This window comes from Lissotriton helveticus, chromosome 7 (genome assembly GCF_964261635.1).
Source record: "Lissotriton helveticus chromosome 7, aLisHel1.1, whole genome shotgun sequence".
Classification (NCBI taxonomy): domain Eukaryota; kingdom Metazoa; phylum Chordata; class Amphibia; order Caudata; family Salamandridae; genus Lissotriton; species Lissotriton helveticus.
The window spans coordinates 1725417676-1725441122 of record NC_136068.1 but is presented as its reverse complement, the minus strand read 5'-3'; the positions used below and the strand labels follow the sequence as shown (position 1 = coordinate 1725441122).

General features: G+C 43.2%; 1 protein-coding gene across 1 annotated transcript in view; it reads right to left on the bottom strand.

Moving 5' to 3' along the window:
* ATP4A (ATPase H+/K+ transporting subunit alpha) overlaps positions 1 to 23447 on the bottom strand; it is a 66378-nt gene that overhangs the window by 24079 nt on the left and 18852 nt on the right. The window contains exons 9-18 of the mRNA XM_078655431.1: positions 20104 to 20302; positions 17778 to 17887; positions 16762 to 16896; positions 8731 to 8923; positions 7424 to 7599; positions 6338 to 6474; positions 5355 to 5505; positions 3390 to 3558; positions 1930 to 2084; positions 1079 to 1202 (exon numbers count right to left, since the gene is read on the bottom strand). Of these exons, the coding sequence (XP_078511557.1) occupies positions 1079 to 1202; positions 1930 to 2084; positions 3390 to 3558; positions 5355 to 5505; positions 6338 to 6474; positions 7424 to 7599; positions 8731 to 8923; positions 16762 to 16896; positions 17778 to 17887; positions 20104 to 20302 (1549 nt within the window). The remainder of the gene's footprint in view (positions 1 to 1078; positions 1203 to 1929; positions 2085 to 3389; positions 3559 to 5354; positions 5506 to 6337; positions 6475 to 7423; positions 7600 to 8730; positions 8924 to 16761; positions 16897 to 17777; positions 17888 to 20103; positions 20303 to 23447) is intronic.

The window sequence follows — 23447 nt, the reverse complement described above, 5'->3', positions numbered from 1 at the left end:
AATATTGTGCAGTGTGCTGCAAACCTCAGAGGTAAGAGGTTTCAGCCCTCAACCAACTATGACAGTATACAAAAAAAGAGAAGCTATTGCAGCACAACCATTAAACCTAATTTGTTTAAACAACCAAGAACATTATTGGTCATATATTAGAATAAATCCTTAATGTAATTTTGGGTCTCTGCACAATGAAAGCGATGAGGGAACACCAATCAGTTCAGTTGGATTATTTTGAACTGATTGGTGTTCCCTCATCGTCTTCATTGTGCAGAGACCCGAAATTACATTATGGATTTATTCTAATATATGACCAATACTGTTCTTGGTTGTTTAAACAAATTAGGTTTAAAGGTTGTGCTGCAAAAGCTTCTCTTTTTTGTGTTTCTTTTTTATATGCATGTTACTTGTTTAATGTGCATGGTAGCACCTCTAGGTAGTAGGTGTTTGAAGCTGACGTAGCACCAGGCTGCGAATATAGCAACGCATATATGTGTCATGCATATTACTGATATCTTTTTTACAGTTAAAATGTTTGGATGTGCGGTTATTCCCTTTTAGGGAACACCGCTACCTTTTCATTCTCGGAAACTATGCTAGTGTAGCTGCAACTATTGTGAGCTGAGCTACTGCAGCACCAGCTGCCTCACTGCAGTTTATGGCTGTTGTAATTTCAGGTTTGCATGTTACTGTTATAAACTGTGATGTTACCAGACCAATGCTATGTAACCCCGGCTCCATAGCTTGTCCTGCTGCCCCCATGCTTGTCCTGGTGCCCCCATGCTTGTCCTGTTACCTCTCTTTATACTCATACAAATGTTTCTGGGCTGTACACCCTGGGTCATGTTGGTATCCTTCACCAGTCCATGCTTTTAAGCAACCAAGTAACCCCTCTTCTCTGTCCCCTTCATGGGTTACAATGGAAGCTTTCATGTGAGTTAGTCACATGTCAGGCTCATGCGACATGCCGCTCTCTTGACCTTTCAGTAGGACTGACATATCTGGGAATCTTCCGATTTCCATATATCTAAGATCACCTATGTCCGGTGTCCCTGTTCTCCCAGTCGTCTGCAGGCATACATACCAATCTGGAAGTAGGAGTAGACAGCCAGGGCCTCGTTCACCAGACGGTCTCTGCGTGGGTTTCGTGGCTTGAGGTGCATGATGTCGCTCTCTGCTTTCTCGTAAGCCAGGGACACCGATGGGAACTGCAAGGATGTGACATTGATACTAGTTACTTGGAGCTGCTTGACCTGGACCTTGCAATATTACTTTAGGTCATGTGCGTGTAATCTTCTCAATATCAGTAGAATAGCAAATATAGGCGAGCAGTGATGGAGACTTTATGCTTGGGAACCTAGAGCCAATTGAAGGATTCACCCTTCATCCCAAGCGCATAGTTATGTATGTTGAGAGTTTAGACAGTACGACAGCCACTGTATTGTGACCTCCACAAGAGCTGTCCTGGATCTCCTTCTTGCTCTACCGGCCACTTCAGACAAATGACACGTTTCAATATGTATGCGACTGCATCCGGCACCTATTGAAATCAATTTTCATTAACTAAACCCCAAAATGAGGACTGTAAAGGGCAGAAGAATGTATTTTCAATGCCACAAGAACCTCACATTCAGGTATGTAGAGCACGGAATTGTATGAAATGGACATTACTCGGTATATATGTCTATTTAAAAACCCAACTATGATATACCGGAGGTGGCCAAGATCACAGTGTGAACTGAGCACCTGCCCATAGAAGGGGTGAAGACCAAAACGTAAAATATTTAAACGTTCAGTGCAATTGTGCTGAGAAAGCAAGTGGAATAAAGAAGACCATAGAGGATCTGTATTTCAAAGGTAAGGCAGGAAGTGGGTGGATTGGAAGTATAGGGGGTCCTTGTATGCCATCAGCTGCTTGCTTCTGGATATACTTACAATGTCAGTGGCCAACTCAATGAAGAGGATCGTGATGCAGCCCAGAGGGAGTGGGACACTCGCAGTGATGTAGATTAAGTATGGCGCCAGCTCAGGGATGTTCTTGGTCAGTGTGTAGGCAATGGACTTCTTCAAGTTATCAAAAATCAGTCGTCCTGGTGCAGATATTCAATATTAGAGCAATACAGATTTAGAAAAGACTCTATCACAAAGTTACATACAAGAAATCCACTCTGGCCACAGATCATTTAGACAAGTCACTCCCCTAGACATGTAGAACTCACTACCTCCACCCACCCGACCTATAACTCACTAGCTGTCATTTAGAAATCTACTACAGATAACCACTGTAAGCAAGGTCAAAGCCTCAAAAGACCTAGGTCATATAACTAGGATTCACCTGAAACGGGCATTCGGCTATTATCATGTACTGCATCACACTTACCTCGTGTAAATGACAGCACACAACATCTGCCTCTCATGATGTACATGAGCCTCTGTCTGAGGCTAGAAAACCTCACCCACATGATGTATGTAGAACTGTCTCAGACTACAACATTGACTTCATATGCACATAAAACCCAATGTGACTCTACAACATTGCACTAACCTAATGTACACGAGACTACATTCGAAGCAGCAGCATCCACCTCTCATGATGTGCAAGTGACTCCAGCTGAAGGATCAGCACCCACCCATTTTATGTATGCGAGACTCAACTGGAGACTAAAACAACCCACACTCATGACTTACAAGAGGCTCCATGTGAAGCTAAGACCCCTGCCTTTCGTGAAAAACGTACTCCAACTGAGGCTAGAACCACCCACATACCACTCAAAGGTGCGTCTGGTACTACAACTCCCACACTCTATCTGATGGGTCCAGCACTGCACCCACACAATGCAAAGAACAACGCACATAATGTAAAGGACATTGAATCATCCAGGCATGATGCCAATCAGGCCCCTGCCAAGTCTGCACGCAGCCACCCACATGTTACTGTGAGGCAGAGGCACCAGATCTTCAGAACACCTGCAGAGGATGAAATCACCCCCCTCATGGCATATATGAGAGTATGTGACTCTAAATCGGTTTACCTCTGGAAGCACAATACATTTAACATAAAGCTACGCCACCCCACCTTTGTGATTTTCAGGAACTACGTCTAAGACTACAGCACCCCAACAACATCATCTGCAGAAGATTCTAGATGAGGCCACAATCCCCAGGGATTTGTCATGCTAACCGTGTCTACATAATATGCCCAAAATAAGATGCTCACCTTGGTACCCATCACGCTAACTGCTAGAAATAAACAGTAATGTGTTTTATGTTCCATATCACAATTTTAAATGTGGTGAACCACTTATTGGTAACCATTGCAGTTTACAAATAACTCAAAAAGGGGAACCCCTCTTCAGGTATCAACACCCTGTATGTTGAGAGGTAACTGAACTGACCTTGCTCCACCCCAGTCACAATTGAAGCAAAATTGTCATCCAAGAGGATCATGTCAGCTGCGTTCTTAGCCGCGTCAGAGCCTGCGATACCCATGGCTACACCAATGTCTGCCTTCTTCAGGGCTGGAGAGTCATTCACGCCGTCCCCGGTCACAGCAACGATGGAACCCTAAAAATATTCAGAAAGATGGCCTCAGCAGATGAAATTAAATGACACTGTTGGAGGCAAAATACACAATGTCCAAGGAAACACTGTCTTCAATACAATATTCATCCTTTCCATGGGCAGCAGAATGAGCATTGCTCAAGATCAATCTTTCATAGGATAGGACAGAATCTGGAGAGCATTGTATAAGCTGACCTATCTTGGATAGAATAGCTTGTAGGAAGCAATATGGATCTTTGCTGGTCTGTTTCGGTGCAACCTCATGTATGTTTGCATGCATATACATATATATGTATATATATATATATATATATATATATATATATATACATATATATGTATTAATTATATATATTCTATATATATATTAATATTAATTATATATATATTATTTTTTCCCAAAACAAATAGGTGTTACATTTGTGTAAAAAACTATAGCATTTTTATGGAAAGAAAATCGTCTTTATATATGGACACATGATTCTTTTAGACTGGTACATTCTAATCTTACTTCTAGTAGGTTTTGCCTTTTAATTGCGCATGCAGTATAGATGTTGCATGGAAGTGTGGAAGGGGATGGTGTCATTGTCCGCAGGCTCGACGAATAACGATTTAAGCTCAAATGAATATCAGGGTGCCCTCTTCATGGGAAACCTTAGATATTGTGTCTGAATCTTAAACATACACTCTTACTATTGCCTACTTGGAATTTGGACACAGTCCAGGTTACCACATTCCAGCGGTACCAGAAATCACCTGCTAGTCATTGATAGTCTCAGTAGGTGAACTTAATCAAATATGGTTGGTATTTAACAAAACTGGAATTAGCAGACAGTGGTGGCTTTTTAGAGCACGAACCTGTAATTTATTCACATAATGCATATTTGTAGAGTGCACGTTAACCTCTTGGGCCAGCTTGCAGCTGCTGCTGAATAACAGATGTTTATTGTTACCCAACTCCATGATACTCATTTTATCCGTCTAATGAAGATGGACCCACCTGAGTTCAAACATGTAACTTTGAGGTCCAGCACAGATTCATGCAGTGGGTGGGTTGTTCCACGGATCAAGCAGAGCCAGCATCTCGTAATACAGAGACGTGGATTGAAGAGGGTGACTGAGTTAAGGTTACATAATTATTATCTAAACTTAGAACAGCTCCCACTGGACTGGGACCTCAAGCACACAGGCGCATCAGAAATGACGGAGTTGTTGGAGGACGAAATCTTCCCAGAGATGAGTCTGAAGTCACTTAAGGAGGAGGAAACTTCTTTATTCCATGTTGGGTCTTTAAGTACAGCCACAGCTCCACAGATCCTCGTCTAACTGTAGTTAACTTCCAGGCTTCCCCAGAAAACATACCTCCTCCTTCTACCAGAATACCACATTATCACAGCAACCACACTCAAGATTGTACAGCAATTACAAACACAGACATACCATGTCACTACACCTGACAAATATAGACGGACACTCAAAAATGTGTCAGTTTCTTAGTGTTTGTAAAGCCTTATTATAGCTTCTTCTGTACCAGATTAAATGTGAACCACCTGATGAGTGAAGCAACAATATGTCTCATATCCCTAGCCGCCATCATAACCTGGGGCATTCTAGAATGGATACTGTAGAGAACTGTTGGTGATATAAGATTGTATAAAGAGAAGTTACCGTTGCTCTTCAATGGTTGGGCATTTAAGCCAACTTTTGAAGGGAACCCATAATGCTGATGGTTAATCTCAATTAACATCAAATGAACATAGATGGTTAACAAGTTTCTGATATGACAGAGAGGAACTCACCAGCCTCTGACAGCTTTCTACAATGATCAGCTTCTGTTGAGGAGATGTCCTGGCAAACACCATTTCTGGATGCATCTTTAGGCATTCAACAAGCTCTTCCGTTGTCATGTCTTTCAGCTGACCTCCATTTATCACACAGGCCCGAGCATCACTAACGTTAGAGGAAACAATTGATAATTGTCACTTTGATGCCTTCTCAATTCTCATAATGCTAGGAACTGAGGTTGTATGAACACAACTCACTCATTTGCACTGGACTTAGTGACTATGTGACCCCTACCTGGGGGATGGTCCCGCTTACTCTAACTTTTTGGGCCCCTTGAGGTATTTTCCTTCTACTCCCGATCTTTCAGAACTGATCCGCTTCCCAGCCCCCTGTTTCTACTCCCCTCCCCCATTTCCTCTATCCTCTATTGGGGACTTGTCCTTCTATGTTTGACTATGCAACTGTAACTAATGTAACTATGCAAAACTATTACTCTTGTTATTAATGACCGCAGAGTACTGAGCAAAATGGCTGTTGCCTGGTAGAGCTGCTAAAGAGCTATAGAGGAGATCGGTCCCTGGTTTGCCCCCTCAGCCGTCACCTACCCAGCCGGACAATGGACAGTTCTTCCAGTCTCCCCGCTGTGTCTCTTTCCTCCCCCTCCCTCCGACGAAATACCGTAACATTGTTTTTTTCCCCTGCGTTTTACTATACTCTTCTAACGGATGTAATTAGTAAATTGTAACTTAATTATCATCATGTAAAGTTCTGTGATGCCAACGGGTGTAGCCAGCACTATATAAAACTCTTCAAATAAAATAAAATAAACAAAAACTCAAGCTTTAGCATCATGTACAAGAACAATTCATAGCCCACCAGTGCTGACCAATGATTGCAACTTGGAATGGCGAGGCTTGTCTCTCAGTGGTCCTTCCTTGAGCAAAGAGTAGGAGCCCACCAAATACAACTTGGGCATTTCTATCAACTGTTCACTCACCGTTTGTTGACATGCTCCACTGGGATCCGCAGTCTGGCAGCAATGTCCTCAACTGTCTCACTGCCCTCCGAGATGATCCCTACGCTTGCAGCGATGGCCTTCGCAGTGATGGGATGATCTCCAGTCACCATGATGACCTGCAGAATGGCAAGGTAGTTAATATGAACAACCAAACGTCTCTACAGTCCTCAACACCTCTATCCATCAGGACAAAACAAATCACATTGCTATCTTATCTCATCAGCGAAGCATATGTGTGATGCTGTCACATGTATGAGTCTAAAGGCAATGAGCAATTAGATTTTTTTGAATTGACAGAGGTCATAGTTATTTATAATATACAAAAAGGTGAACTGTTGCTGTGCAGGCATTCAGAATTTCTAATTGTCAAAGAGCTCTCCACACAAATTGCAGCCAATTAGGAGGCCAGTGTGGGAGTACATGCTGATTTCCACTTAATATAGCCTCAGACACCTTGAACTATAGAAATCATCTTAACATTTCTGTTCATCTCAGACTCCAGTATCATGCTTGTTTCCAAATGGAGTGTCCAAGCTTCCAAATGGTACTCATGGTTTTCAGTTGATCAAGTTCCTTCACATCCCTTAATAACTATGTTGATGACAAATACCAGGCCTAACACAGAAGCATGTGTTTTTTAAAAGTGGCAAGCAGTTGAAGTGCTCAAACCGAGAGAGAAGAGACAAGAGTAATGAATTGTTCCCCAGCTTATGATGTGCTATGAATGCGTTCAAATGCTAATAAAGTGTTTAAACATACACACCAACATCTGGTTATGGGTATGTCCAGAAATAAAATGTCCAATAAATCACAACTGGGAAAAATAGTTGGGAAAATAATTATTTGAACAGCCAGATTTTTCAGGACACAGGAAAGAATAACTCAAATGAACAGTGTGGTTTAAATGCTGAATCAGTCTCTTGATAAAGCAGTGTTTCTCCATTTGGTAAGACTGGTTATTACACCACCCCAGACTACTGTGACCCCATTGATGCCACTGGTTTTGTCAACGCCTTTAGAGGCTGTATCTTGTCAATACAGTATTCTTATCTCAGTTCAATGTACCCGAATTCCAGCAGTACGACACTTCATGACAGCATCTGGCACTGTGGCACGTGGAGGGTCAATCATGGAGATCAGGCCGGCAAAACAGAGCCCACTGGTGGGGAAGTTCATCTCCTCGGTGTCAAAATTATAACCACGTGGGTACTCCTTCTCATTCAGGTACAGATGACAGAAACCTGCATAAGGGAAACACAGGGTACATTCTGTCAGACTCTCAAGCTGTATGCTGTACATATGGCATCAGTGTCCTCCTTTTCTATAGGGAAACTGAGTGACAGAATGGTGCCTCGAAAAAAGGATGTCGGACAGGGGTCGAGGAAAGTCAAGTATTGGGTCACCCAGACAAGTGACTGACTGCCTAGTCTGCCAGATTGCCAACAGCCTTCCCCGACTCTGAGCAGAGCCTGAGTTATCGACAACTAATAACTGTGATACTGGATACAACTTGGTTGCAACATGACTAAGACTGCACAAATTGTCTATAAGGCACTACAAATTTGTTGACATAAACGTCTCATAACAAAGCAAATGCCTTCGACCTCTTGACCAAACAGTCTCTCTAACATAAATAGATCTTTTACAGTCCTTAACCTGGGCTGCTCATTTTACCTCAAATTCACACCCTCAACGTCAGATGCCTAGCTATATATGTCATTGAAGGGTATTGGAAATCCAAAGCTTGAACTGGCGGGAGGAATAGACTGGGATCTTTGGACAATGTCAATCTAGCAAGAACAAGAGTGTGGCATCTTCTGAAGACCTCCAGTTTCGTTTGTTGCTAAGAGAGGGTTATAGTCTTTAGTAAAGGGCAAGGCAATTACGTGAGGACATAAGTGACGACAGAGTTATCTCTCGAATCCAAATACTATGGTTCATTCTTTTGGCACCTAGAAGGAAGAAAAAACATGATCCTTGAGCTGTGGTATATGTGAAGAGCCAAGTCGTGGCCACTGAATGGACGTAGTCTGCGATTGTGGTACCTTTTTGTATGAGAGGAAAGAACCACTTATTGCCTCCGGCTAACATTCTGGCCTACTGAAGATAGATGAATTTGGGATTCTTAAGCCAGTGGAGGAATCTGGAGCTGAATTTGGGTACTTATTATGGAACATTTGGTGCTTTTCTGGCATAAGAGCAGATATTTAACTTAATATTGTGAAATATGCAATAGATTATTTTGGTACATTTCAAGTCACTTACTACATAATTCCTTCTATAGTGTGCTCTGTCCATATGTCAATTGCCTGAGAAGACCTCGTGGTCTTCTTCAACATTCTGCCCAGTGTCTCATTTCTCTTGTTTCTTACCCAAGACTCTTTCCCCGAGTCCCCCTAGGTCCATATATGCGGTTTGAAAGGCCTCTTTCCACTGCTCGTCCAATGGGAGCTCCTGGCCTTTGATCATGATGGAGGAGCAGCGTTCCAGGATGCGCTCGGGGGCCCCTTTCATCACCAGCAGGTAGCGCAGGTCAAGCGGGTCCTGCAGTTCGTGAATGGACAACTAGAGAGAGAGGAAATATACAGAATTGTCAGCTGGAGCAATTCAGGCAGAACTGTTTGAAAGCCTAAATTTGTAAATCCTCAATGCCAGAAGTCTTCTTTAAAGGGAGAAGCTTCTGAAGCACTGCAATGACGTAAATAGAGTCAGCAACATATAAAACTGGCCATCATGTGAGTGACGGCACCTGTCTTGAACCTTTCATAGGTACTGCACTGCGAGGAAACCCTCCCTGCCCTCAGTCTAGATTTGCAACAAAAACATAGAGCATCTACAGTTTTAAGCGGTGCACTTGTGCTAGTGAGTTGTTATCTGAGTTATCCGTTTCTTTATAAACAGAAAACCATGAGTTAAAGAGGAAACATTTGTGTGCCAAAATCTCTTATTTGGGAAGGTACCGCACGGGTAAGGGTTTCACTCTGACATGCAGAACATTTGTTTGGAATTGGAATGTCCCCTGCATGACTTGAGATGCCCAAATACCGAGGCTCTTGAGTTCTTGACTTTTCCTTGTGCTCAGTACACACACAAAGGTGTGGCGCCGCGGCCAGGGCGACTGACGCTGGAATCTGGGGACCACGGTTCGATCCCCGGCTCCGGCGGCAGGTTAGCCCAGCACCATGTGACTCTGGGCAATAGCTCGCTTAATCTTCCCGACGGCCCCCCAGCGCCTAGAGACCCTTACGGGTGATTGTGTGCTTTACAAATGTGGACTTTACTTTTACTTTACCAATAGTCCTTGCACATTGAGGGCCCTGCGTACCATGGATTCTGACCCTCTGATAAGGGGCTCTGTAGTTCAGAGGGGCACAACATGTGCACCCTTCTTAATCGAGTGAGACTACTTTCGGATCATAGTGGACTTACAGCCATGGCAGTGATGATAATAAGGCAAGGTAGGTCTATTTCCTTAGGAACCTGTGTAAGCAAAATTGCCTGCAGTCCTCCCCTTTGCACAGTGGTAGGCCCTTGTCTTGCTACTTGGTCTTCCCTGCATCCAATTGTGTGAGGATTTTGCATGTGTGTACACGTACTGTATGTGGCAGAATGAATGAGTGTGTCTGCCATGATTGACTTTGGACATAGCAGGATCCATTTTAAATTTCCCTAGCGGGGATGTGTACAAAAAGAAGCTTGTCCAATGTGCAATGTACATTGCTTGGCCACTTCTTGAATCCTTTCTGAAAAGCCAGACCCTAGTAGGAAGATTATAAACTACAGAGCTAGTCTTCCTTTGCCCATTCGTGTCCTGTTTTTTGTTGTCCCTCAGATGTTAATCCAGTCAGCTTGATTGTTGTAGAGTGTGAAGTCTTCTCCCCCTCTTCTCCCTCGCTTCTACCTGTGCTTTCAGTTCCTCTGAGCTATAGACTCCCAGTCCCACAACTCTTTCTTACTGACTCTTGAAAACCAAAAATTTGCTGGCCTCTCAGGAAGGAATACGAAAACAAGCATTTGCAATAAAATAGGTCTCGCATTTGCGAGGGTTCCAGCTATTGGCATTGTAAATGACAATGTCTTTTATTTATGTGTTGTTTTATTTAAACAGATACATTAAAGAAGGCATTATTATGTACAATGCGAATAGCTTAAACTGTTGCGAATGTGAGACCTATTAAGCAACCTTTAATCCAGTTGAGGCGTGCCAAGAATTATGTGCTGTGCTTGTTTAATATATTTTTTAAGGCGTTGCAGGAGAGCCAGGCAGGAGAATAGCATATTTTGTGCCACATGGAGCAATTTGCTCCATGTGAACCATTTAATTCAGGGATCTAAAAAACAAGATGGTGCCATAAAGCAGCTGGACGTGTTCACTCGGGATGAGGGAGGAGCCGGATGTGAGTGTTGTGGGAGGAGTAAGGGGCGTTGTGAGAGACGCAGGGAGGCGTGTTTTAAATAAGCATATTGTGAAGTGCTTTTTAATTAAAGAAAAAAAAACTTTCAGTGATGGCCAACTACTTCATCTCCTGCCCGCTCCACAAATTTAAATTAAACAACAAACAAAAAAACCTGCACTCGCCCGCGTTTGGGGATCACAGGGAACAAAAGAATACATGCTACCGCCTTTAATCCAACTGAGGCATGCCGGTATGTGACTCGTTTCCTGCCTGCAACAGCAGATACTTGCAACAGCAGACTGGAGAAAAGCATATCTGCCACCCGGTATGTGCTGTGCTGGTTAAATAAATAAAAACGTCTTAAAAACTGTTGTAGTAAAGCATGTTGTATCTGCAGTAGGACAAAATAATTAAAGAAAATAGTGCTCACAGACTAAATAAACATACAGTGTAACCAGACAAGTAAAAACTCCAGTTCTCATGGGAGGTTACAAATGCCAACAAGGTGTTACTAAGGCTGGACTAAAAAGCCTTTTAACGAATCAGAAGCAACCATTTAGAAAAGACAGTAAAAGGAGCCATTTGAAAACATGAGCGGAGAGTGGGCAAAGCTTCAAGTCCATACCTGAATACAGCACGCCTCGCAAAGCAGCGCTCTACCTAAAAAAGTAGAACAGCCAGTCCAGGAAATGTGCCAGTAGAATCCACAAATTCTGTAAACATTTTATAGAATGTCGGTTGTAAGCCAAAGTTTCAGGACTTTTCACTGGAGGCCGAACAGCACTGTGAAATTGTGTCCCTGTGATCTTTGCCCCATTTAGGGATGCTGTGGTCTGAGGATATGAACCGTGGGCTCTAGGAACAACTGTAGTATCCCCATTGTACTCTCGCGCGTCCCTGTTCAAGTGACACCTGGAGCTGTTATCTCGTTTCATAGCTGCCTGAGAGAAGGTGGGGTCAGGCGAGGACGAAATGTGAGTGAATAAATTACCTTCTCCTATTTAAGACAAACCGCTGGCTGTGCAGTTGATGAGAAACTTTGTGACTTAATGAACTTTTAGTCTCTAAAAGACCCCCCCACCACCTCTATAAGATGTCTTGCCTTTTACCATGAGAATCAAGTGCTAAAAGTGCAACACTTTATTTGATATGTTGCATAATATAGAAAAATAAATCAATACAAACCATCACACACATATTGTCTCACCATTCCAAAGTACATCTTACCCGTAGCCCCAAGGTAGTAAGCATCATAATACATTGATCTTGTAATAAATTCACATAGTGACTATATCCAAGTATGGGATTCCACCAATCTTGCTAACTCAGCCTGCCCTGGTGGAGGGTGTTCTCAGAACCAGCAGTAACCTCTAACTTCTATCGTGACTCTATCCCTAGCGAGGTTATATCGAACTAACTGTTGGGGTCACTGACAACACCCGAGTGTGAGGATTATCATTTGCCCTCTTCTTTTGGACCAACTGGTGGAACTGCTATACATCCCGGAGTCCCATCATTTCCTGGGGACCTACTCAACCTCTCAGCATCTCTTCCCTTTGTGCACTATCCTCTTCTGTTGCTCCCTCTGTTCTAGTGGGCCTTATTTTCACCTCTTCATCTATCGCCCATGCTTTGCGTTCCCTCAGCCAGCTCCCCTCTATGGAGCTTCAGGAGTGCATCCAGTAGATGGGTATTCATCTGCTCACAAGCGGAAAATCTAGGGTTTTAACTTTATACTTTGGGGTGTTAACAATTCTCGCCGCTGCAGGCGTCACCATGCTGGGGGATTATTTACCAATAGGCAGTTCCTGACACTGGATGCATTCGCTGCGGGCGACCCTATACGACGATGTTGGGGTTCATGTACACTAGACTGCGCATGGCTGTCCCATCAATGTATCCAGAATTTACTAAGGAGCCTGAGATGCTAAAAGCGCTGCAGGTGGAATTAACATCAGCAGAAAGTAAAGGGTTAATAACTAAATTATGTAATGTATCCCAAAAAGAAAATGTTGTGACTGTCTCAGCAGCCCTGGACAGGTGGAACAGTAGGATAAAAGTTCCACTGGCTTGGGAGGAATGCTGTTCATTAACTGGGCAACATACTGCCAATTGCAATCTCCGTATAATACATTTTAAGTTTTTGCAACAAATGTACTTTATGCCTTTTAAACTACAGAAATATGGGTTACATCTGGATTCTCGGTGTGTGCGATGTGGCGAGGATATGGCTGATTTTGTACATTTAGCTTGCGAATGTAAACCCGTTTACGCCTTTTGGGCTAACATAACCCAAATGGTACTGGAAAATGTAGCCTGCTCTCCGCTCATCTGTTTATTGGGCCAGTCAGGCCTCTCAAACCATGCAAAAGGAAACTAGTGACTGTCACGACACTACTGGTGAAGTGGGTAGTGGCAAAGCACTGGTGAGAGAAGACGGCTCACACGGTGACGCAGTGGTCAAAGGAGATAGTTCATGTAAATGTAAATGTAAATGTGTTGGACTTGTAAAGCGCACAGCTGACCGTAATTGTCCCGGCGCTTGCTTAGGGAACCCGTCCTGGTATTCCCCTTTGAGAAACCCCGGCAGGGTGTCCACAAGGTGAAAGCCAGGCATCCCGCCGCGAGGGGCCGTAGTGGAGATTAAGCAAGCTATTGCCCAGAGTCGCAGAGTGTGACCCCGTGAGTTGAGTAGGCACCAGAGCGAGAATTGTCGAGGCCGTGGAATTTTGGGCCCGAGACCCGCCGAGGCGGGGAATCGAACCCTGGTCCACGGTCGATCTCAGCTTCCGGGTCTGCCACCTCTAACCACTGAGCCACGCTTCTCCACTTCTCCTTCTCTTGCAGGACCAATTAAACATATATGCAGATGGACTGCCTAGAGCTCTGGGCCACAGGATTTCTGGGCGCTGCTGACTGCATATTTGCTCGATCACCCAGAGATGGCATAGATACCCCCCGCTGTGTAATAGTTAGACTCAGCCCATTCAGGAACTCGGTGATTACCAGTTGAAACCCTTAACGCCAGGCACGATCACTCTGGTGGATAACAGCACTAAATGTGAAACTGATATACTGTGCTGCAGGAGATGTTTGTTTTTTAGTTGTTCTCTTTCTTCATTAGTTCTTTTCTTTGTCTTTAACTCTTTTTGCATTAACTCTACCTGTAGCCATGTTATGGCGCGACTGTACTGCATAAGCTGTATACAATAAAAAAAAGTTCCCCCCCAAAAATGTTATACTTTGTTTTCCACTTTTTTGGTCTTGGTAGAATATTAAGGATGCATTGCTAACTATGCACACTGATTGTTAGCCCGTGAAAGCAGCATAAATATACCTCCATATTCCCCACATTTCGGACAAGCTGAGGACCTTTCTTACTTTATTAATTTTTACAGGCGTCATGTATGTGCAGTGTAGGTAATAGAACTGTGTTACTTTTTAATCTGCCATTGGTTAACACTTGAGCAGAGGCCAGTTTCCATTCCCTATCTCTTACAGGCTCCTGGATGTCACTTTGCCATTTCTGTTTACTTTATCCACAGTCAAGGCTCTGTGCAACTGGGATGCTAATCTGTGCCCTTCTCCCATTGCCAACATTGCTCCTAGTGTATGTGATGGTCTAGTAAACCCCGGGGATTCAATCCATACACTGCATTCTTTTTTGGTCGGTTTGGAGTATTGCCTGGCTCTCCACAAATGTGATTAATGAGCTGTCTGGATATGGTTGTATGACAGAGGCACGCATGGCTAAACCACGCGTGCCTCTACAAAACAGCCCGAACCATGAATGTGTCTTAACCACACAGTCCTTTATCACACATGCCTTTACCACGCAATTTTGATGTAAAAGCATGATTGGTAAGGGGATATGCATGGTTAAGTTCGGGGGACATCCTTTACAACGCGGATTTTACTCCGCAATGCTTTCACAACGCGTCCGTTACAATGCAAGTCGTAACCACGACTTGCGCTGGAGGGCGCTAGAGGATAAAGAATAGTATATTTACTATTCCAACACCTTCCCTAGTGTCCACGGGGACTGGTGTTAGAATAGTAAATTATACTATTCTCAATCCGCGCCTCCAACGCAAGTCGTGGTAACGACTTGCGTTGTAAGGGACGCGTTGTGAAAGCACGCATTGTAATGGAACGCGTTGTAATGTCGTACATCCTTAAGTTCACCACCACCCCGGCCCCACACCCGCCCTAAGCCCTAAAATTCTACCCCTCCCTACCTCGCCCCCACCCTGAGGCCTAAAACATACCCTTCCTGCTCTTAAAACTACCCTTCCCCCACCCTGAGGCCTAAAACACAGCACCCTTTAACCTCTTGGATGCTCATGACAAGGTCAGCTCGTCATGCAGTACACTGGAGCTGTGCTTATGACGAGTTGACCTTGTCATGAACCATAAGCTTTTAGGATTTTCAGCGTAGGAGGGGAAAACCTCTAGCAGCCAAAAATCTACCCTCACCCCTAAACCTCCCAAAAACCCAGCCCTTATAACTTCCGTGATCCCCCTCACCCTGAACCCTAAAACCTACCCTCACTCCTAAACCCCTACAAACCCTGACCAGCCCTTACAACCAAAAATTGCATGACCCACCCCCCACCCAGCCCTAAAAACAACTCTCAAGCCTTTAAAACTGACCAAGTCTAACTTACCTGTCCATGTCCAGAGCTTCCCGTTCCAACGCTTCCTCTCCCGATGCGTACTCTCAGTGTCCCCACCCATCCGGACAGCTAGACTGAATACTTACTTAATCAGGCATATGCTTGTTTAAAGCATTGCATGGTTAATGCAAGCGTGGTTTAACTTGCTGGGAAACAGCACGCGTGGTTCAGCTCGCATAGTAAAGGCCTTTTCCTCTCTGTATATGGGTCATTTAGGGTATTACATCTCCTCCATCCATTAATGTACTGAAATGCCCCACCCAATTCCTTGAAATAGTTTGTACTCAGAATTCTTGTTTACACCATCTCCTAGGGCACCCCAGAGAGAGGTACCCCTGTCAGCTTTACGATATGTGAGTAGAGATTCAGGATCGCAACCTCCCCCATAAACAGTTCTCACTGGGAACCCCCAGTTAATGGGAGCTTTTTAGATCCCATAGCAGGTCAGCACCAGCACATTTGAAGACCCAATTCCAACAGTTGGGAATCCCTAAGTGTCCTGTGGCTCTTAAACCAATTCAAAGATGAGTGGATTCCTTCTGCGCGATTCCTTCCAGGTGAAAGAGGTCCACCCAGACGTTACAAAACGGGTCTAGGGTCATACCACACTGAGAAAATACTCCCTCAACTCCAGCCTGGGACAGTTGTACTTCCTCACTGTATTTACTATATTGCTAAAAGGACAATATCTTACTTTTTTGATAGTTACTGACACTGGGCTCACCACCCTCATCCACGAATGGTCCAATCAGATGCAGGCATGTCCCACAATTACCCACCTTCTCATAAAGATGGGTAAGCTGGAGGGAATGCAAATTTGGATTGTTGTTGATGGAGAATAATACATTTATGTACTTGTACAAAACCTACCCTTGAGTGCCAAGTATGCTGTTCCGTCTTGCATATTTCCCCACAGGCATCAAGGTTGGGTTTTCCAGACTAATTTACATGACGTAATATGTTTATTAGAGGCACAGCGGTCTATGAAGGCTCAGCAATCTTTCTCGGTCTGCTAGGCTTGATTGTGATTGAGGCTGACACAAAATGTTCTCATGTGGATCTTGTTCAGTGCTTGGATGCCTTCAAGTTTTATAAGTTACATTGGATTGGGTGACCAATAGTAAGCCTCTAATATTGATGAATGAGTTGTTGATTTGATCTAAAGCGTAATGTTGGCAAAATAATTTATAAAAAAGGATGTTTTATGTGGGGTTTTTTTGGTAATGTGATGCTCTGAATGTGTTTGGATATTAACTGCTGAGGACATAGTGCTTGCCAGTTACATGGAAAGACGATTACCATCAGCGGATAGCCTCCAATTACATCTTACCTGGAACTTGTTGGTTGAATTGAAAGGCATTTCAGTGGCCTTCCTGAAGCGATCACGATATTCAATGACATTTCCAATGGTAAGTTCTGAGAATTTAAGTAGTGCAGTTTCAGAAGCATCTCCAATAACGATTCTCTGCCACAGGGAAAGAGTTAACCAGAGGCATGGGTAAAAGAAAGGATTAGGTCATGCATAAACATGAATGCAAAGTGATCTCTGTAGTAAGTGGTGTTGAAAATGTAAGATGTGATGTTCGATACATGTGGACTCCACTCAATTACTCATTGGCACTTCTACTTGAGTACCTGAAGAACACATCTCTTACTACTGTGAAAGGTTTAACTGGTCAGTCTAAAGCTGGTCACAGACGATACTGATTTGAGATTGACACGGGATACTCTGCTGTCGTGCCTGGGATGAGTGCTCAAATCATTAAGCCAGCTAGACTTTTGCTTGAGGACAGTTCCACTAGAATTTGCAAATTGGATTAAGTTGATACTTCAATGTTGCAGGAACTCTTATCGGATATGTATTGTATTCTAAACCCAACCCATGTATCCATGTGCCTACACATTCAGTATCACACCGTATTCCATAGCCACTCAAATAAATAGCGCAGCCTTTAGGAGGCACCTCTGAACATCATCCTCTCTCCTTGAAATTAGAAATGGACTCAAGACCTGGCTCTTCTACAGATCTCAGCAAGAACCGAGCGCCTGGATACCTTCACGGGTGATTAGCCGCACTGTACAAATCCAAGTTGGTTGATTAAGAGTACACTTTGTCCACTACTTGTTAGTTGCTCGGTATCTTCTACTAATTATTAGCATTTCTACCTGGACTTAATTGGCACAGTAGAAAATGATATTCGGCCCCACATTGGCATGTGTGTATTGTTGTGCATGGATGTGTGTTTCTTTAATACTCTGTGGTTTTGTTCATTGCCCTGCCCAAAGTAAGAGACAGTGTCATGGCAACAATACAGTCTATTCAAACAGTATGGCCACACTCCTTACCTTTGGTATTGGCATGTTGTCCTGGCCAGGTTTGAACGTTGCACGGTTACAAAGGCTCACAATCCTGGACAGCGCTCTCCAGGTATCCGATGTCTGGTCAAAGCTCTGCCCTGTAGTGGAAAAAAGATGTCATGCATGAAATCCTAAAATACGAGTGCATCACCTCAAACTCTCTCCTAGCAGCAAATTATCTGTTGAAGTGTTACTGAATATTTCACAATAGGACATATAGTTCAGGGTGGAAGGGGATCCTGCCCACCCTTGGCGGTTTCATGGTATTTCCTGGTTCACGCATAAACCCTCATATTTGCTGGAATTTTCTCGATTGTACAGGGCAAAACTTACATGCAGATTCCACAACAGCACATCATTTCTCAAACACACCTTTTACTGTGGAGGGCCTCACGTGACCAGCATTACACCTATAGTTTGCCTTAAGATCTAACATTGGTGTCTAAGTCCGAACCATGAAAGTGTCTTAACCACGCATTCCTTCACCACACATGCCTTTACCACGCAATTTCGATGTAAAAGCATGATTGGTAAGGGGATATGCATGGTTAAGTTTGCCACTAGCCGGGCCCCACTCCTGCCCTAAAATTATACCCCCCTACTTTACCCCCACCCTTAGGCCTAAAACCTACCCGTCCTGCTGTTAAAACTACCCCTCCCCTACCCTGAGGCCTAAAACTTACCCCCATGCCGCCTGTAAAACTACCCCTACCCCTTCCCCCACCCTGAGGCCTAAAACACGACCCCATTTAAAAAACGACTCCAAACCTTCTCATCCGGAGCCCTAAAACCAGGGGGAAAAAGGAACCAGCCAAATCTATCACCTCCTCTCTCCCAATTCAGAGTACACATCCTCCTTAATCCATTCAAATCTTGTTGCGTGTATTGAAAAAAATGGGCCTGCCCGCAATGGTTAATTCAGTACCTCAGTGGAACCTCACAATTTCACTTGTATGCCAAGTGGACATCAAATTCCTTGTCCGGCATCAGTGGAAGTACCCTCGCATCTCAGTACAAATCACTAATCTCAACCAACAAATCAATGGTTATAGATAAACGGTTAGGCATCTTTCTCCAACTCGGCCCGGGGTCTTCTAGGCAGACCCAACATGTTCAGCCTATGTGCAGAGCTCTTTTCAACTGCTCTCCGGCACACAGACTTTGTGTAACATACATAACCCTTTAAAGTGTCACACATCTTCACTCACAAGAAGGCTAGCATGCAACGTTTGTTCCAGGCTACCTGGCGCATCACAGTGCATGCAAACCTGTGTGTGGTACCCTTGAAGATGTTACTGAACCAATCACATCCCTTCTCCTTTCAAGAATGTTTTACAGCACTCTTTGACTTTTAATATCATTGTCCCCTCATATACAATCGCTGGTTTTATCTTTCTATTGCTGACATGTCGCTCGCTGACTTTGAAACTGTACTGTTTATTGTATATATCACTGGCCTTTGACCTACTGTAGTCATGACCCTCGCTGATTTTGGAACTGTATTGATTATTGTGTATATTTCTGGCTCTTGTCCTTCTGTTGTCAATTCTAACCCCATCCTTGTTTTTTGCCTATGCCATCCTGTAAGTAACGTGTTTCCCTGTAAAGCGCTCTGATACCCTAACGGGTCATGTTCACGCTTTATAAAACCTCAAATAAATAAATAAACAACACAAAAGGAGCACCTCCATTCAGAATGTTCCCAGGAATCCCTCAGAAACCTCAGTACGTCAATCAAATGCCAATGCAGAGATGATAATCTACCGTATGTGACCACACATGCTGTTCCAGATGAATTGTAGTGTTTATTAACAAGCCTGAGATAGGGAGTCTAATAGAAGAAAATCTGTGGGACGTAGTAGCTCAAGGAGTTGGAGGGGTGAAAGCTAGACAGGGTGAAGGCAGAGCTACAGAGCAAAGGAGCATGGAGGCAGATGTTATAGTGCATAGCAAGAGTTAAAGGAAGAAGGGTTGGCGTGAGGATGGAACAAGCTACATCAAAACAAAGGAAGGAGCTACTGTGTTTAAAGAGTTGAAGAAGGGTCTGATGGAAACAGAGAAAAACTTGGACAACAGCAGAGGAAAATGACTGAGGCTGAAGGAAAAACTAGACTGGAAGATAAATAAGTTTGAGAAGAGCAAGAAGTACCTGAAGAAAGGGAAGGGTGTGCACAAGGAATGTGGAATAACAATAGAAAGGTGATGTAGGACCAGGTGCAAAAGATCGACCAGATGAGAAAAATATAGTGTATAGCAAGACAAATAATTAAAGAGACAGTTGGTAAGGGGAAACCACGCTAGTCGATGTCTTCACCTGACTGATCCTCTGTGGTATCAGCTGTGTGTATCTGGTTGTCAAACCACAGATGAGCGACTGTCATCCGGTTCTGCGTGAGGGTGCCAGTCTTGTCCGAACAGATGACCGACGTGGACCCCAAGGTTTCCACAGCTTCCAGATTCTTTACCACGCAGTTCTTTCGAGCCAAGCGCTTGGCAGTCAGGGACAAACAGACCTGGCAAGATAAAGAGACGTGTGCAAGTCAGATCCAAGTGGCACCACGTACAATGTCAGATTTCACTCACTATAGTTGAGTCTTGTTCAAGGACATGGGTAAATATCTACTGTTAGCACAGGAGGGCACACCTTGCATGCACACCATTAACCCTACTGCAAATACGAAGCGTGTTGTGGACAATGACCTTGTAAACATCTGATTTTCTTATCAGTTTTTTAGAGGTTGTGTTAAGATAAGATTCCTTTCATTGTTCAATATCTATATTATTTACAATTCTAGCAATGTGGATTTACTACAAGTCACACATTGCTTGCTTCCAATGTCGGACAAATTCTGAGATCTACAAACAGAATAGCACCTCTCAATAGTCAATAGCTTGTATTAGAAATGCAGCTAAGTAAAACAATGCTAAATGTCACTTAATAAAATTAGGCAAATAATAGTAAATGTGACATAGTAAATTGTAACTGAGTAAGAGTAACAGTTACTAAACATCTGTAAAAAAACACAATAAAGATAGATGGTCATTTATAGTTTGGTGAGCAACCCGCCAGGTAACCATAGATCAGTGCCTCCTGCCTCCCTGTGGAAAACCACACTACTTCGAAAAACCTGCCGCCACCGTGTTCATGTGTTGCCTCAAGTGCTTTCGGGGGTGCTTTGGAGGCACTTTCGTCTAAGTGCCTACCGGCAGCACTGCTTGCCTGCCAATCAGCCCTGTTTTTTTTGTTTTTCAGAACCAAACTCTCAAAGAGTGGTTTTATTTTTGTAAATCAAAAAAACAATGGCATTGATGTGCAGGGAGTTTTCTCATTGGAAACGGTGGCCATTGTTTGGTTATCTTGGGCAAAGCAGCTGTATCTGTCACAGTAGCCAAAGCGTCAAGAGTGTGGGCAGCCTGGGACAAACAGACCACACCATGTCCTACTCGAGGACACAGGGAAATAGCACAGGAGGGCAAGCCTTGCATGCGATTCTAGGAAACCTCCTATATTTCTTCTCTGATGCCAGCAACCCAGTAGGTGATGAGCTGTCGGTGGACACTTCATCCATGGGGACTTGATTGAGTCTCTGCCATGGGAAACTCCACAGTCACCCCACATCTGAATGAGGCAAGGAATCACCAGAACGCTGGTTTGCACCAAAGTCTGATAGTTTTATATGAATGGACTTAACAGAACTAACCAGAAATATAGCAGAACACACTAAAAGCTTCAGATCTAAAACACATGGCATATTTAGCTCTGTTTATTTAACTAAATAGAACAAATCCAAAACTAAACACATGCATTAATAGACCATATTATAACAAAGGGAATAGTGAAGCTTAGTTAAAAAAAGAAAACAACGTGGTCTCTAGGCAGTGCCAAACTAGCTCTCGAAGGGCTATTGGGCAATACCCTTGATGCTGGAGGTGGGGAGTGCTGTGGGTTTCGATGGGGCAATGCCCAACTGGCTTGGCAAAAGGGCTTTAAATACTTTCGAAGCAGTCATGCAATGTGCACATTTTATTCGACAGAAATAAGTAACTGGCATGGCAAGAGAATATTGATCCCAGACTCGGATATACTTTGTATGTACTCTGACCAGTGATGGTGAGACTTGTATACAAGAATACCATCAATATTGATGGCATTTCTTTCTGACTCAGATGTTTTGATGCTGTTTAAACTGGCACAGTGGTTCTGCCACATTGATCAACAAGCACTTGCTAAGCTAATAGATCTGGAGTTGGAGTTGTTTTTTGTAAAAGAAAAGACTAAATGCAAAAATATTGTTTTTTTCTCAAAAAGCACACATTGCCATAGTAGCATCGGGCACTAAAGGAAACTACTTTGTGTGCAGTATGCTCCTTGTGAAAGGGCAGACTGTTGTCACTCACAAAAAAGTTATCAATGGCTGATGTGAACTGACCATTTGCCCCATGATGTATGCTGTACTGGGTAGAAGAAAAATGTGAATGACGCAATAACAGGCCAATGGATGACGAGGGCTGGCTGAATGACCAGATAAGGAAGATTTTATACATGTATAATATTAGTAACATCAAAGTGTATTGGCTAACATCAGGCCCAAAAGTAGTGTCATGTTCCCCTTCCTTGAACATCTATATCAGTTATGGGTCCAAGATTTATGTAACAATGAATGAAAATTTAACTTGATGTGATCATAAAAAGTGTGTCTTATAAAGAAAGGAATTCTATAGCATTAGAGACTTGCTTGATATTTTTGTAAAAGTCGATGTGTGTTTTTATCTTTGAAACTGTTATGTACAAAATTGTAAATAGTCCTTTTTATATGTACTTTTGTAGCCCTGAAGAAGTCCCTGGATGGGACGAAACGCATTGGCGGTTCCAAAAGTGATGCTTTCAAAAGTTTTTAAAGAATGATAAATAAAGAATAAATTGAAACTGAACATCGACTCGTCTACGGAACTAGATCCGTTTTGAACTGTTTTCTGAGACTATTATAATTTGTTTTTAAAGTGTGCTGGGCTATCATGTGTCAATAAATTGATGAATGCTAGGTTCTTTGAATCAGCTTCTAATTCAAGGGAGTATAGGGAATTGTGCTTCCATCCCGTTGTTTGCACCTTTTTCTCCGCTAATACTGATAGGGACCTTAAGACTAGTGCTGGCAAATTATGCTTTGATTCCAATTTCTTTGCTTTAGTGTCATGTTTCCACCTGGGAAACATTGTTTAAAACGCGGGGATTACATCGCAATGCTATTACATCGCGGTTTTCACAACGCAAGTAGTTACAACGACTTGCACTGGATGGCGCTCTAGGACAAGGAATAGTATAATTTACTATCCAACACCTTCCCCACTGTATGTAGACTGGAGTTGGAATAGTAAATTATACTACTCCTAAGTCCAGCACCCTCCAACGCAAGTCGTTGTAACGACTTGCGTTGTAAAAATCGCGATGTAATGTACCGCAATGCAACTGTATGTGTGGTAACATCATACATCCTTTGCACCGATATTGTTGCATAATTAGATTATGGGATTCACTCTGCTCCATAGGCTAGATCAGTTACTGCTTAATTATTTGCCATGTTTCTCTTCTAAGATACAATTGCGGAGGTGGTTTTAGCCTTATTGAGGTGTTGGAGACTATATGTTAGATATATTAGT